The sequence below is a fragment of the Gobius niger genome (assembly GCF_951799975.1).
Source record: "Gobius niger genome assembly, chromosome: 3".
NCBI lineage: Eukaryota > Metazoa > Chordata > Actinopteri > Gobiiformes > Gobiidae > Gobius > Gobius niger.
Window position 1 is genome coordinate 26,420,086 of NC_136854.1, and position 15,574 is coordinate 26,435,659.

General features: G+C 39.4%; 3 protein-coding genes across 3 annotated transcripts; all 3 read left to right on the plus strand.

Annotated features, from left to right (window-relative positions):
- Nucleotides 1-2,776: 2,776 nt before the first annotated feature.
- On the plus strand, nt 2,777-7,011 carry vps37a (VPS37A subunit of ESCRT-I). The gene is made up of 12 exons (XM_079553199.1): nt 2,777-3,263; nt 3,758-3,832; nt 3,998-4,115; nt 4,479-4,582; nt 4,663-4,882; nt 5,008-5,078; nt 5,165-5,292; nt 5,381-5,439; nt 5,522-5,590; nt 5,682-5,825; nt 5,913-6,000; nt 6,113-7,011. Exons 1-11 carry the CDS (start codon nt 3,154-3,156, stop codon nt 5,991-5,993), a joined length of 1,179 nt encoding a protein of 392 aa, XP_079409325.1. The 5' UTR covers nt 2,777-3,153; the 3' UTR covers nt 5,994-6,000; nt 6,113-7,011.
- Nucleotides 7,012-7,257: 246 nt separating this feature from the next.
- Nucleotides 7,258-9,928, plus strand: nsmce1 (NSE1 homolog, SMC5-SMC6 complex component). Its single transcript, XM_079553606.1, has 8 exons — nt 7,258-7,324; nt 7,448-7,568; nt 7,676-7,797; nt 7,870-7,947; nt 8,026-8,172; nt 8,259-8,375; nt 9,337-9,463; nt 9,576-9,928. Exons 2-8 carry the CDS (start codon nt 7,451-7,453, stop codon nt 9,608-9,610), a joined length of 744 nt encoding a protein of 247 aa, XP_079409732.1. The 5' UTR covers nt 7,258-7,324; nt 7,448-7,450; the 3' UTR covers nt 9,611-9,928.
- A 331-nt stretch (nt 9,929-10,259) lies between these two features.
- caly (calcyon neuron-specific vesicular protein) lies at nt 10,260-13,925 on the plus strand. Its single transcript, XM_079553124.1, has 5 exons — nt 10,260-10,420; nt 11,436-11,581; nt 11,896-12,012; nt 12,136-12,249; nt 13,308-13,925. Exons 1-5 carry the CDS (start codon nt 10,291-10,293, stop codon nt 13,527-13,529), a joined length of 729 nt encoding a protein of 242 aa, XP_079409250.1. The 5' UTR covers nt 10,260-10,290; the 3' UTR covers nt 13,530-13,925.
- Nucleotides 13,926-15,574: the final 1,649 nt, after the last annotated feature.

Genomic DNA, 15,574 nt, shown 5'->3' on the forward strand with positions numbered 1-15,574 from the left:
AGGGGGAGAACATGATCAGAGTGGTTACCGCGATAGCTGTTCAAATCAATATTATCTACTTTATTGTCGAACCTCCTCTTACCTTAACCCTGTGCGTTCATGTGATTCTTTTTTTTAAATACATAACAAGTGAAAACATGAAAGGTGTCCAAACCTTTTTTTCCATGGAGGGACACAAATCAGTGTAGTGAACTTTGAATACATTTAGGAAATGTTTCATCAATTCCCCACACCTTTATGTAGGCCTGGAGCTTTAAAGGAATAGGCCACCGTTTTTACATCCTGAGATATGTTCTTACCTTAGCTTTGACGAGTTCTTTAGGACCTGTCTGGTCTTCACCCGTGCCTTCTATCACGTAAACACAGCGCAGACGGCGTTAGCATTTAGCCTCTCCTCCTCTCCACTATAGCTCCAAAACTGGTCAAGATAGAAGCTACCAAGCTCTTCCACGTTTTCCCTATTTAAATATGGTTACGTGAAGTGTTACACTACAAAGTATAATTACACAAAATTAAACAATGTGGATTTTCTAAGCCAGGGGTGTCCAAAGTGCGGCCCGGGGGCCAAATGCGGCCCTCAGACCAATTTATGGTGGCCCTCGGCCTCTTGCTGTATCGGTACACATCACCAGAGATGGACCTTTTTATCTGAAATGTAATCATTCTATACAATTCTAACCTAACAACTAACATTTTACTGTGAGACTGAGCTGGCATGAAGGTTTTAAGCTTAAATAGAGGCATGGGGCACAAATTAAACCTCTGCTAGTCGAAGGTTTTGTGGCACTAACTACCGATCTATGGCCCTTCACCCCGTGTACGCTTCAATATGCGGCCCCCCATGAAAAAAGTTTGGACACCCCTGTTCTAAGCGGATAAAAGGGGGAACTATATTGTAAGGCGTAATAATACCAGGAGTAGTTTGGCATCCGCACAGTAAAGTGAAGATTACTGCGCAGTAAAGTGAAGATTGCTGCACGGATTTCAAACTACTCCTGGTATTGTTACGCCTTACAATATAGTTCCCCCTTTTATCCGCTTAGAAAATCCACATTGTTTAATTTTGTGTAATTATACTTTGTAGTGTAACACTTCACGTAACCATATTTAAATAGGGAAAACGTGGAAGAGCTTGGTAGCTTCTATCTTGACCTGTTTTGGAGCTATAGAGGAGAGAGGGAGAGGCTAAATGCTAACGCCATCTGCGCTGTGTTTACGTGACTGAAGGCACGGGAGAAGACCAGACAGGTCCTAAAGAACTCGTCAAAGCTAAGGTAAGAACATATCTCAGTATTTAAAAACGGTGGCCTATTCCTTTAAGTACAGATGTTGTTAAGGTTCTATATAAATAAATCAATATTGATTGATTGATTGAGTATATGGGGGGTCCTGAAAAAACTTTACCCCCGGGGCCCATTTTACTTAAATCCGGCCTTGTCTCTGGTGATGTGAGCTTTATGCATAGTGACCGCACGTGAGCTTCCGCCTGGACAGTAACATCGGCGCTGTCCTTCCTCTCCCCTATCTTGTACATTCAAGATTAGCCGGGGCCCACACAGATGAAGCGATAGCTCAAGATTTTGTGAAGGACAGCGAGTAAAAGTTAGGTTAGGTTAAAAACATTACATGAGATGTAACGACTTCACTGGAGGAAAGCTGCGCGTTCATGACGGTGGGTGTTTTTGTCTTGACGCAAAATAAAAACGTAAGCTAATGAAAAGTTTTGAACGAGCCTGAATTACAGAGAAATTAGCAATAAACTGAGACTAGTAATCTGCAAATTGAATAGGCTAACAAACATTTTTAAATATACATATTCACTTTTAGATATATATACGTTTTAGTTTTGGCAAGTGAAATCAGTTGGTGTCTTGTAACTGTAGAAAACCACTAGACACAGTGGCTGGTGACCAAAAAGAGTATTAGTTATGCTGTTTTACATAAATAGGTGTAACCCTTAATGTTGCTCCGTCTGTTCCATTCCTTTTCTAGTGATGAGGTGAATTTGCTGCTGTTGTGTCTGCAGTGAACTGATATGAAAATGGACTTTAAATGTCCTATTATGTATTTTATTATATTTGCTGGGGAAATGTACTTGAATGTACGTGTGAGCAAGCCAAAGGCAAATTTATGCCATTATTGTCTCTAGTAGACATTAAAGTGTTTCTATTCTATTCTATTCTATTCTATTCTATTCTATTCTATAAAAGCAAAAAAACAAGAGACATTGATCTCATGCTACTCACCAAAAAAGTTACCAAAACAAATCCGCAAGGTATGCTGCAACACATAACACTAACACACATAACCTTTTTTCAAAACTACTGAATGGATATGTTGCTCCAAACGTGCGACCCCTCCCCAAACGATTCACTGACAGTCCAAGAGTGATGTCAGTGCATGTTGTTAAAATTGAGCATAAACAGTAAATACATCAGCAATTAGATACCCAGCACATAGATTTACATTCAGTGAATGTTCTCGAATCATCTTCTGTACTCTATACAAACTCTGTACAAACTACAGAGTACAGAAGATGACTCATAAACCTTAATTGAATAATTGACAGCTCCTGTACGACTGAGAGCCAACACAGACACAGATTAATGCGTTTAAATGTCTGTTTTAATAATACACTGAAGAAAAAACCCCGTATTGCACTAGTAGGAGAGAAAAAAAAAACAGGTACCGTGCCTTTAACATCCACTGAGTACAAAATATTCAGCCATGCTTTTACTTTTACTTTTGCAAAGGAGGTAAAACCGGAAGTTGCGTTTTACGTAAGCTCGCGTAATACGTAACTAAGTTGGTCAGCCTTTTGCTGCTTACTCACAAGGTTGTTTTTATCGCTTTCTTTCGTCTACATTGATTTCATGTCTGGCATAACTTACTCAATTACTGGGGGTAATATCAAGTTGAGATATTTTTAATGTCACACAGGAATATGTAATGCGACGTTCTACTGGGGAGCTACCTAAACAGCCAGCAGCAGAATTTCGATATCAACACGCTCCGAGTGGCTAGCAAGAGTTAGCATCGCAAAGCTCTCTCCATACAGTGGGCTACTGTCTTGTAGTCTTTTTTTTTTAGCACTTATTTGAAGGGATCACAGTTTCTGTACCCTGTACCCACCGCTGGTTTCGCCACAAGAGGATGAACTGGCTTTTTCCTCTGTCCAAAGGATCTGGACCTCTCCCACCTCTCAACAGCTTACAGCAACAAAGACAGCGGCAAATCGAGTCCCTTAAAGCCGCACACCCAAGGTAAAACATTGTTTATTGTACATTGTAGGGTATTCCTTTGGAGTACACGTTTAAAATGTCATCCATTGTTACTTGTACAGCTGTTGTTTACATGTGATCTGTGTTGACAACTAACTCTTTGGCACTGGTTCCCATAAATTCAACTGTGATGCAGTTTTGAAACAGTCAAAACTGTTACTGATGCTTTGAAAGTAGTTTTACAACAGCATGAAACCGGTTCACCAGTTCCTGTTACGCTTAATACGGACATGTCCTGTGATCGCCCTCGCGCTGGACAGTCTTGTGTTGCGCTGAACTTGTCTCTGTAGTCTCATGCGACTGAACTAGCTGGATAATCACATACAGAGATTAAAGTATTAGCATTTGTTTATTTCCCTCTCCACCTGTGATTGTTTTTTTTTTTTATTGTTTGTGTTCGCATGGTCATATGGGGTCAGTTGTAACAGTATGTTTATATTGCACTGTACTTATGCATGTCTCCTCTTTATTACTAGCCTCGCAGAAATTCAGAAGGATGTGGAATACCGAATACCATTTACAGTCAACAACTCTACCATTAGTGTTAACATGTGAGTACCTATTGACATAAGGGGCACATGGCTTACTACATAATGCCCTACTCTACATGACCCTAATACAATAATACTCATCTTAATAATTTACTGCTTTAGAGAGAAGCCACGTGTAAAAACAATGTTGTCTGTAATTTTTGTTATCTCTTTTTTTTTTTCAAGTTTACTGCCACAGCAATTTCCTCAAGAAAAGCCAATGGTTAGTGTCTACCCTCCAGTTGGGCATCATTTAGTCGACAGCAATAATGGGACTATTGTCACTTGTCCATTAATTACAAATGTAAGTATTTCTTTTTTTCTGTCTGTTTTTACATCACATTATTTAGAAAAAGCTCAGTTATCAGAACGAACTTGCCATTGTCAGTCCTCTTTCTGAATTAATGAAAGTGGGTCTGGATGCACACAGATGACAGGTTTCTGATTGGCGGCTGAGGCGTAGCAGAACAAATCACAAGTGAACATGACTCACTGCATGGCGCTGTTGCAGTCCTTACTTAGGATGTTAAGGATTTAACGATACTTTTACTATTGACAATACTCCTTATTGATAAATAGATATAAATAATATGGCTGTGCAATCAGCACAATAGCTACTTTATTAAAGTGTATCATTTCTTTCCCTAACATTGCTCTTATGTTGCAGTTTGGAATGCATTCAGATCTTGGTAAGGTCATACAGAGTCTGTTGGATGAGCTTTGGAATAGTCCCCCTGCCTTAATATCTTCTGGCCCAAGTGGCTTTCCATAGTAAGTTCAACTGACTTCAAAGCAAATCAAGAATGAAAATGAAACACATCAGTAATCACATATTTGTTGACCCTTTGCAGTATGTACAAGTCATCAGGCTTGGCTCCTTACCCAACTCAGGGCTTTCACTATGGTCCTCGCCACATTGGTCCAGGCCAGACTCCAGCGGCTGCTCCTTCACCAGCTCCTGCTCCCATGTCCCACCCTGGATCTGACTCTATGCATGGTCCTCCCCGAGCACCACACCCAAGTGGATTCATCCCTGACCTGCCCATGCCTGTGCCCACAGGAGACTTTCAGGTGCAGTTCATCTGCGTTAGGGCAGAAATTAACAGCTTAAAACGAAGCAAAACTGCTAGTTCAGATCAGAGTATTAAAGATGAGTGAAGGATTGTGCTCAATGGCTTTTTCTGTTTCAAACACAGGCAGGCCTGAATGGACATTTATACAAGATGCCAGAGATTCCAGACACTTTTCCAGAACTTAATGACAAAAAGTAAGTCTTTAGCGCAGATGTATTTAAAAAGTTACCATTGTTATTTATGCACAAATTTCCACCATGCCTTTGTTTTTCAATTCTAGTCTAACTCAGTTATCAGACATGTCAGAAAATGAAGACGTGCTGCTTGAATTTTTTGTGACTTTGCCACAACTTAAACAAGTTTCAAGCGATAAAGAAGATCTAGTCACCAGTATTGTTAAAAAGGCCAGTAAGTTCCAGCTCAGTTTCTGTGATTTGTATATATTAATATTATGCCTGCAGCATGCTTCATTTCCATTTTCTGCCTTGTTTTGCAGAGAAAAACCTGCAAATGGAGCCACAGCTGGAGGGTAAAAGACAAGAAGTACTGTGCAAAGTATGTGCTTCTCACTTGCGTGCCCTGACCACATCCACTCATACTATTGTAACCAGTGCTTTGTGTGCTTTTTGTCTGGCAGTATGAACAGCTAACTCAGATGAAGTCAGCTTTTGAGACAAAGATGCAGAGACAGCATGAACTGAGTGAGGTAGAGCAAAAAGTTTGCATTTTGTCTTCTCATATCATGTGCATACTGTACGATGCAAGTATTGTGCATAATGTGCATTTCCCCTAATCAGAGTTGCAGCTTAAGCACTCTTCAGGCTCGCCTAAAAGTTGCTGCTCACCAGGCAGAAGAAGAGTCAGAGGAGACGGCAGAAAACTTCTTGGAAGGACGTACTGATATAGATGATTTTCTGACTACCTTTATGGAAAAGAGAACTGTAAGGGCCTAATGTGCTTCTTCTGTGGCAAGAAGCTGAAGATGGGCACTGTTTGCTTTGTATTAACACCTGTTGTCTGATTTACAGCTTTGCCACAGCAGAAGAGCAAAAGAAGAGAAGTTACAACAGTCCATCAATACACTTGGACAGTTTTCTTCCAGTCACTGAATACAAGGTAGTTAAGAAGGGAGATAAAGGCAACAAAGTTACACTTAAACATGGAGCCATAATCTTTATAGCTTTCTGTAACTCTTTAAAAATATTTTGCCTTCTACTTTTATTGACAGGTATTTTCTCAACCAACTGCTGCCAACTAAAATATGTACTATGACGGAGGAGATGTAAAGCACATAGAGGGACATTTGGACACCACACTGGGCTACTTTTGCAGAAACAAGTCTGAAAGTGAAGTCAACTTGCCGAATTTATGTTTCAGATCAAACATAACTGATCACACTTTACAGTATACAGATTTTTTGACAGTAAATCATGATGTTTTTCTTCTCACCTAGAAAGTCACATTTGTGCGGACCTTAATGGTCATTTGAAAGAGGAATATGATGTAGATATGTGGCTTGATGCTCTTTCCTGAAAATGACATGGATTTATTAAATGTAGGGAAAGCTAGATAATTACGGTCAATTTATGAGCAACCTACAGTATAATTAAAATGTGGCAACGTTAACTTAAAGAAAGACCTTCATGCACCTCTCAGTATGTTTACAGCTGCATCTAGAAGTCTAACTGAAACCACCAAAAGTTATTGACTACTTCGCCATTTCATGGCATGTCCCCTTTATTGTGCAATTTTTACCAATGAAATTTAAATGGTTATGGTGTGTGAAGTTTTATGTGGCTGTTGGTTTACATCTTTATTGTGAAAGTGAACATGAGAATTGAGTTTGCTAAACTAAACGGTTTGGTTACATTCACAAATGCTGTTGCTAAAGCTGGTTAATGTAGGTGTGAACATACTGTTGATGTTATGACAAAAAGATCTTAATGCACCTTCTAAACTGGACGTTTCTTTTAAAAATGTATCAGATGTGGTGGGAAATGGGGAAACTGATAACTATTGGCTTAATTTCTGCAGTGAATCTCTTCAACATTGGGCACTGTATTTACATAATGTTAATATGTTTTATTGTTATCAAAGACTTTGACACCTTTTATCATATATTCTTATTTAATTTGGTAGAGTAATAAATACTTTAGAACAACTTGTTGTTTGACTGATTTTACCTAATTCCCAAACATTGTTTCACCATATAATTGACCAAATCTACCACCGAATAATACAGTATGGTTGTGAATGTCGCTTTGAACCAGTAGAGGGCGCTGAAGTGGCTGAAGGAAGACGGAAGTTGTAAACAACGGAAAGCGCGCCCTCGAGAAGTGCGCAGGTAAACAACAGCAGTTTCACTTTTAACAGTAACGGGTGACTTCTACGGCTCACTGTTGGATAATACTCTCCGGGTTTTTAATACGCTTGCACTGAGGTAAACGTCATAGATGAGATCTTTATTTATCTTCTTCCCTCTTGATAAGAGTTGTGACTTTCTGTTCCTTAACATAGGAGTTGTATTTGCTTCGGCTTTATATTTAACTGCTCCACTTGATAGATCATGGCACGACAGTTGGGAGACAGCCATCGCAGGTTTCTGCAGTCCATGATGTCCATTAGCGTGATGGATGAACAAGAAGCAAAGGCACTTTATAAACATTGTTGTGATGTTCACAAAGGTAATTATGGAGATTATTTTATTATATGCCTAATGTATAACGTAGATATACATGTTACGATGTCGCCACAATGCCATGTTTCTTATTGTGGTTTATCATTTTTACAGCACAGTGTCCTCCTGACAAGTTGGATGATTTTATAGACACTATCAATGCAAAGCTGCAGCCTATGTTCATGCAGATAAGGAAGGGCATGTCTGAGGACAATGGGTTCCAATATTACGTCTTAGTAAGTGTGTACCTCTTATGTGAAGTAGTTGGTAGTTCATTTCAACTGGGCATTACCATTTTTCTTGTGTAGGTGAACATGGCTGAGACTGACGTGACTAGAATGTCATCCGATTATGCAGATAATGAACTGGAGCTGTTCAGGAAAACTGTGAGTAAGGCAAAATGCATTGTGGTTGAGATTATTTTCTTTAGCTGTTAGAGTCTCATGTTTATTTTCCTTTTGCAGATTGATCTAATTGTGAGCTCTGAAAATGGCAAAGTTTGTTCCACTGACGTCCTGAACATCTCTGATACTCTGACTACAAAAAAACTCAAGAAAAGTGAAGCAGAGCAGGTTTTGAACCGCTTAGTGCAGGATAAGTGGATCAATGAGGTAGCACTTGCTCAACCTACTTTGCTCTTTATTGGTGTTTTAACCAAATAATGCTTATTATGGAATTGGTGATTGTGTTTAATCAGAAAAGAGGGGAATTCTCCTTGTCCACCAGATGTATCATTGAGATGGAGCCATACATCCGAAGAATGTATGAAGATCAGGTCAAAGTGTGTCATATATGTCACAATATTGCATTACAGGTAAGTCAAACACACACTCCAGAAGTTTAAGACCAGATGGGGGAAAAAAAATCACATTTTACATGGTTGGATCTTATCAAGGTTCCAAGTAACAACAAGAAGAAGTAATAGAAGTGAATTACCCTTTTATTGAAAGTACATTTAAACTGAAACAGGCTGTTTAAAAGTTTAGCACCACATGCCGTAAGGCCAAATGCATGCATGGATTCATTTTCTGTCAGGGTTGCCATCCGGACATCATTCTATCATGATGGCAAAGGCACAGAAACGTTGTCGTGTTGAATGTAGTCAGGTCATTGAGCTGCATTTGAATGGCCGCTCGCAGCGCTCCCATCGCTGGAAGACCCACAAAAGTTCCAAGAGCACTGAGCTGGCGGATCAGATCGGCTGTGAGTCAAGACACTGGACGATCCTCAACCCAAATTTAGGCCATTACTGGAGCCAACTGCAGCCCAATAACCATCAGAGGGATCTGCGAGGGATCAGATGGATCTGCAACTGAAGGAAAAACAATGTCAAAGGCCTGGTCGCCTCAAACGCCACTGAACTGCCCGTTTGGAGTCTTGCAAGACCTTTTATTGTCCCATACATTAAAAGTTGGGCTAAAGTTTAAGTTTTATTCTCTGATGAGGAAAAAAGTAACCTTGATGGTTTTCAAATTTCAACGTTACAGCATGACAAGCAGATCCACCTCGATCTAGAGAACCTCGGGGATTTGATGTCAAGGGAAGTTTACAAAATGGACAACAATTGTTTTTTGAGGTGTGGTCGACCTAAACTTCTGATCAGATGCCGTTTATTTGTTCTTTTTTTTTTTTGCCTGATTCTTATTGTTGCATATTGTAGTTGTACTTGGAACCTTTTAAAGATCCAACCATCTTTCAACTGGTCTTGTTTGGGACTGTACACAACATATATCCTTTAATATGAGGGTCTAATCTTTTAGTTTTGCTTTTTCTAGTGCCAGATCTGTGATAGTCCCACGTGTGGCATAAAAATACATAATCCGTGTGTGGCCAGATACTTCAAGGGTCGAGTCGAGCCCCACTGTCCTTCTTGTGATCAATTTTGGCCGCATGAAATCCCTGGTATTTTCATTTACTTTTACTCGTTTTTAATTAAAAAAATTTTTTATATTTCTTATTTATATTATATATTAGGATTGAATGGTAACTTTTTTTTTTTTTTTTTGGTTTACAGAATTCAGGCGACCAAGATCACAGTCCCGAAGATGATTACCACATCAATGTTATGTAGTTTGGATCTTTTATCAATATTTATGTTTTCTAATGTGTATTTTAAATGACCTTTTATTAGATAACACATGTTTGTACTTGATTGTAAATAGGAACATTTCTATCCGCGTGTGCGTTTCATATTTCTACAGAAGGAAATCTTCAAAGCTCACCTGCAAGACTTTGATTTGAACGCTAGATGGCTCTGTAGCTAAGCCAATAACTGAGCCAAAGTAGCACAGTACGGTATAATAAACTGGATTTCGCTATCGACTGTTGATGCTGAAAGTGGCTTTTTAAAACTGTATTGACAAAATAAAGGCAATGTATGAAATACAACATAAAAATGACTGTTTTCTAATCTAGAGATCATCCTGTTCATTAACTTTTTATATGCGTTATTCCGATTGTGTTTTCAACGTTTTTTCTTCACTTTGAAGAGAGTTCATACATCATGCAAACTGCGAAATATTCCCAAACGTCGAAACAATTTGTGCGGTTTTTTTTGTTTTGTTTTTTGGCATTTCAAGAAAACTGCAGCATGCCTGTTTCTTTGTTCAAAATGAAAGCTTTACCACAATAATAGTCTTGCCTTCGTTTATATTTCCCTCGTCTCACTGTGATCTCTTCCGATGCGCCTCGCTCGGATGGTGGTGCAGGACAGACTCGGTGCTGATTTGATGCGCAGTGCCGCCGTGAATCACACATCACCACGGCAACCGGCGCGTTCACGGCCAGTCCCACAGCATCCGCGAGTCCCGCATTATATCCACCGCGACAAGGGGGCCGAGAGGACCACAGCCACAACACGTAAGTCCTGCTGGGCTCATTCTATCTATGCGGTTATGGATTAGACAGTGTGATTCAGTAGTGTAAGGAACATTTAATTAGGCTGAATTTTAGAACCAATCTAGTCTTTAGGTCATTCTTAGTCATATAGAGACTGTCCCAAGACCAAATGCATCCCTACTTTAATAATGCCTATTCTGCTGAAGCTAGATGTAAACCAAATGTAATATATTCTGAATTAAATTACGCAGTCACAAATACCTGATAAACATTGTGTTTTAATTATTGAAGTGTGTGTGAGTGTGTGTGTGTGTTTGTGTGTTTTCAATGCAGCAAGTTCTGGTATGGCCTGCTCTTAAACATGGATGACCAATGAAATACCAAGCAAAACGGTTAAAAATGTATCTTTGTATTATTTAGATATAGGTTAGTAATTAATGAAGTAATTGATTGAGTATTTTCTTGGTAGCCTGCGTTATCAGTGTGGGAGCAGTAAGCGTTGTTTCACAGGTTCTTGATGATTCACTGCATGCACACTTTGTTCTCTGAGTATGGTCAGCGCAGATGACCACCCACACACCAAAAGACAAGTGTGTTCAGGCTAATTAACATTATTGTTATGCGCGATTCTTATTTAGACCCAGACTGATAAAAGCTCATTTATTTGCTGTTATAACATACAACTCAATGGAAACATGTAGGCCTATTTATTAACCTTCTTTAGTACATCTGTGTAAGAAAAATGAAAAACTGAAAGTACAGAAGCCCATTGCCTACAGTGTTTGAGAGTGAGTCACTGACATCTGTGTGTAGGGGGCTTAGCAGTGGGATATTGCTATACTTGCACTGTGTAATAATAACCTCTTCACATATTTACATGATAGTGTAAGAGATGAGGAGCTTTTGGAGGAAGACATTATTCAATGATAAAATATACAGAGACAATAATAGGACGCTACAATTACATTTTATGGAACTGTTTCAATTCCCACCAAAGCATAGGATCTCACTTCTGTTTTTCTTTCTTTATTATCAGACCCTTCTGTAGCAGCCATGGTGAAACTTGGAGCAAACCTGTCTGATAAACTGGACAAGCAGCCGTCAGTGGACGATGGCTTTGATAACATTCCCCTCATCACTCCTTTGGAGGTCAACCAGCTGAAGCACACATTCGCAGACAAGGTTGGAATATTAATCCATATGGTTGTTAGAACACAAGGAGCATGGTGTAACTTCACTGGAGATACTTGACTGTTTGAACTATATATAAGGGATAGCATTTTAATGTATTTTATATTGATTGTTCTATATCTAAAATATAATAATTCGTTTTAAGTTTCCTTAAAATGTAGTTTGTCAGGTTGGGTTTTGGGGTCACTGATAGAGGCCAAAACCCTGTATATGTATTTGGGAAATACTTGGAGTGGGTAAAAATGTAACAAAAAAATGCTGTTTCGCTGTTACATCCAGACATGAATAGTTTCATGTTTTTGTAGGTTGTTGTGAAAACGTCAACACAGTACCAGCTGCAACAGAAGAAGAGCCGATTGTTCATGCCCAGTATTAAGAGGCTGAACATTCACTTCTACAGAGATGTTTCAGAGAAAGCCAAGGTATCGAACAAACCGAATGCCTGGAAGTTTTTCCAACATTTATTACTCCAAATTACCTGAGGCTAATTTAAAAGAGTTTTCCCTTTACTTTTTTATAGGTAACATTATTATGTTTTGTTACAGATCACGGGTCTAATTCTCATGACGTTGGCCTTTCTGACCAGTCTGCTCCTCCTGCTCATGTACAAGGAAATGTGGTACGACCAGCTCACCTGCCCAGAGGGGTTCATCCTCAAGGTATCTCACTGTTCAGAAGATGTTTTTTGAAGTACACAATAATGCAGTCTATTTGCATCACTGTTGCAATTTTTGCTTTTACTTTTAATGTTCTACTAACTCTTAGAGGCGACGCTATTGAAATATTTTTATAAAGTTTAAGTCCAATACACTTCTAATCAAATAATCAAGTATGCAAACACAAGTTTTAAGTGTGATAATGGCTGTAAATGAGTCGTCAGAGTTACCTAAGCTCACAATTAAGCTTTCTGTGTCCGCAGAGCTCATCTCAAATAACACAGACAAATTGTTGTGAGATTAACTTTGATTTTTGAACGAATGAGCAGAGGCTTATTTCACCATGGGACTCCCTTTGTATATGATCCTAGTATTAGTCCCCCCTCCCCGACTGCTTTACCTTATACCTATTTGTTTCCCAGCACACTGTGACTTGAGTCATTTGGGGAGCATTCTTTGTGCTGTGAAACCTGGAAACCGAAACCCATTATCTGTACCTCACACCTTTAGGGGCATTGTACGCATGTTAGTTTAAGAGTCTCACAATTTAGAATAAGAGGGAGGTGGAGTAAGGAGCATCTGAGCCCGCTTTCTGCTCAGGCACAGAATGGGACGCCCGCCTGTGAATCCAAGGGGCCTTTAATTAGAGCTGAGCGTGACTAAACTGTGATTAAAGGCTTAACAGTGGAGGGGGGAGAGGGAGGGGGTCCTTCCGATGAAACGTTTGAAGTTTGGGCTGGATGCTCTATTTATTTTTCCAGATGAAATGTGATACCGATTTTTTTTTTTAGTTCATGTATAAAGAGGAAAACTTAAACAGAAACATTTTTTGTTGTTTTAGATTTTAAAACAAGGGAATTTAATTCTCCACATTGAAATGAATGCTACATAATAAAATCGAGGCACCTCACGCTGACACAGGGGGTAGTCGTCTTTATGGCAATGTGCCTGCCTCAGCATTGTGAGCTTGGGCCCCCAGTCCTCTTTCCCATAGAAATTTAAAGTCAAACGTAAGTGGCGTTTTGTGCCTGCCTCCACCTTGACCTCCTGTGCCCCTACAGGAGAAACACTGCAGCCCGGCCGCCTTGGAGATGTACTACTCCGAGCAGCAGCAGCAGCAAGAGCCAACCGCAGACCTGAGCAGAGACCAGGCCGGACTCCTCTCTGCCCTGAACCAGATCAAGAGAACCGAGCTCCCATCACCATGGAGACCAGTCCTGAGTGCCCTGAAGGAGGCCCAGAATAAACAAGCCCCTCAAAACCCCATGGACCAGGACAAGTGAGGGTACAGGGGAGGACCAAGAGGGCAGGTCAAGGGGCTTTGTCTCTGAATGTCTCTGTGAATATTAATCACTTTAAAAACCTGGATTAATGGCCTTTACTGATGCCACAGCCTCAACTAGAGGTATTTGGTTGTTTGTGGCGTAAAAGCAGTCTGTAATTCCTCGTGAATTGGGATTAAAGGGAGTGTGATCTAAAGGCATGGTACTGTATAATGAAGTCGGACTATGCCTTTTAAAGCATGATCATGTTTCAGAAATGTTATTTGTTTTGTTGTAGAATGTAGTGAAATCAAGTCATCAACCAAATGTAAGCTACAATTAATGGCAACAGATAGTTGCCATTTTTACTTGCTCATGATGCTAACAATTTATTTAATTTTGACGATGGCTGGGTCTTCTTTTTTCTTCCTATTATATATTTTGAATATTTTTTTTTTTTTTATTTTGCAATTGAAGACTTATGTGGAAGGAGACTGCTTTAACACATTACTATTTTTTTGTTTGTTTGTTTTTTTTTACAAATAGTGCACTTTTCCTGTTAATAAAAATGTTTCGGGGAAGAACATTGTGTAGGGGAGCCTATACATTGCTAACTAATTGAATGTATGTGCAGTTAAAATAGCTACAATCTGCTATGTGCAATGTTATCATTTTTTCAGATGCGTGATATGAATATACAAGTATAGAATGTAAATATAACCATTAATTTCTCCATCAACTTTACAGAAGTAGACAACATATGCACAAATCACTTTATTTATATCTCTTATTTTCAGCATTTATTTGTTTGTCTTTACATTTGAGCCTATTGTTGCTGGTGTGTTGCTTGCACATTGGCAACAGCTTGCCATCTGTTCCCGAGAGCCATTTTTGCCCGCTTTGACGTCACTGGAAATCTTGATATATCAGTGATGCAGAGCGGTTTATGTTTACAAGACAACACATAATGTTTGAAGTGTTCACAAAAACCGGGAGGTTCACCAAAAGTCCAAAATGATTTCATTTGGATTTATAAATTATTCTTGAGCAAATGTTGCGCTCTTGGAATGATCACAGAGTCCAGTTGACAGTAAAGATCACAAAGGTCCTACGCCTGACTAGAATCCCGAGCCTGGATATTGTTGTTCCGTACTGGAATGGCAGGGGTAAAACATCCACTTCCTATATTAATAAAATGCACTCTATAAGTTACATTTGAGAAAATATACAGGTAATGTTTGCAGAAATGAACAAATATTGTCATCAGTAGTAACGAACGATAAGGTGCACAGGGCTATACAATGTAAAGTGTGTTATTAATTAAAAAGGGGCATTCCATTAAGATCAATGTGGACTAAATGTACATTTTATTTAATCTAAATAAACTTTGCCACAATGTTCTAAGTTATCCATGTGCATCATTTACTGTAACCTTATGTTGGTCCCATAAAAACACACACACACACACACACACACACACACACACACACACACACACACACACACACACACACACACACACACACATTTCAATCTTCTAAATACATGAATGCAAACTATGAATTCTACATTTTCTCAAAGTTTACTTTAGCGATTTCAAAGCCAAGCCACATCCTCTCTCCATCTCTTCCTCCCTCCTGCATCTCATTTACACGCGCATATTTCACACCATCGCCCTGAAACGCGATGATGTGGGGATGAAAATCTGCCTTGGTGTGTGTTCACTGTTACAAAAAAAAAAAGAAAAAAAAGTGAATGCCTGTTCACTGTATGTGTTGTTATATCTGTGTTTTAATGGCTTGCGTGAGTGTGAGAGCCCCAGCTTGTTAATTAAATCTACATTACGCCCCGTTTAGCCTGTGGGCTTCTTTAGCTCCCCGCTGTTCCCCTGTGACATACTTTAAATGTTCTTGGCCCAGGGCATGGAACCAAATAACGTGCTAAAGAAATTTATGGGGGCATTTACAGATCCTATGCTTGAACAAGGCATAACAAACTGTGCCAAAAGGCTTAGATATAGGGCCAGGGGAAAATCACATAAAATCAGCCTGCTCTATTTTCCCAAC

Bases quoted from the DNA above. Each gene is read 5' to 3' on its own strand.
- caly (XM_079553124.1), top strand. From the start codon at position 10,291: ATGCGCAGTGCCGCCGTGAATCACACATCACCACGGCAACCGGCGCGT. The intron at 10,421-11,435 runs GTAAGTCCTGCT...CTTTATTATCAG, and splicing joins GAGGACCACAGCCACAACAC to ACCCTTCTGTAGCAGCCATG. The intron at 12,013-12,135 runs GTATCGAACAAA...GTTTTGTTACAG, and splicing joins ATGTTTCAGAGAAAGCCAAG to ATCACGGGTCTAATTCTCAT.
- nsmce1 (XM_079553606.1), top strand. From the start codon at position 7,451: ATGGCACGACAGTTGGGAGACAGCCATCGCAGGTTTCTGCAGTCCATG. The intron at 7,948-8,025 runs GTGAGTAAGGCA...TTCCTTTTGCAG, and splicing joins TGGAGCTGTTCAGGAAAACT to ATTGATCTAATTGTGAGCTC. The intron at 8,376-9,336 runs GTAAGTCAAACA...TGCTTTTTCTAG, and splicing joins GTCACAATATTGCATTACAG to TGCCAGATCTGTGATAGTCC.
- vps37a (XM_079553199.1), top strand. From the start codon at position 3,154: ATGAACTGGCTTTTTCCTCTGTCCAAAGGATCTGGACCTCTCCCACCT. The intron at 4,883-5,007 runs GTGCAGTTCATC...TTTCAAACACAG, and splicing joins TGCCCACAGGAGACTTTCAG to GCAGGCCTGAATGGACATTT. The intron at 5,591-5,681 runs GTAGAGCAAAAA...TCCCCTAATCAG, and splicing joins GACAGCATGAACTGAGTGAG to AGTTGCAGCTTAAGCACTCT.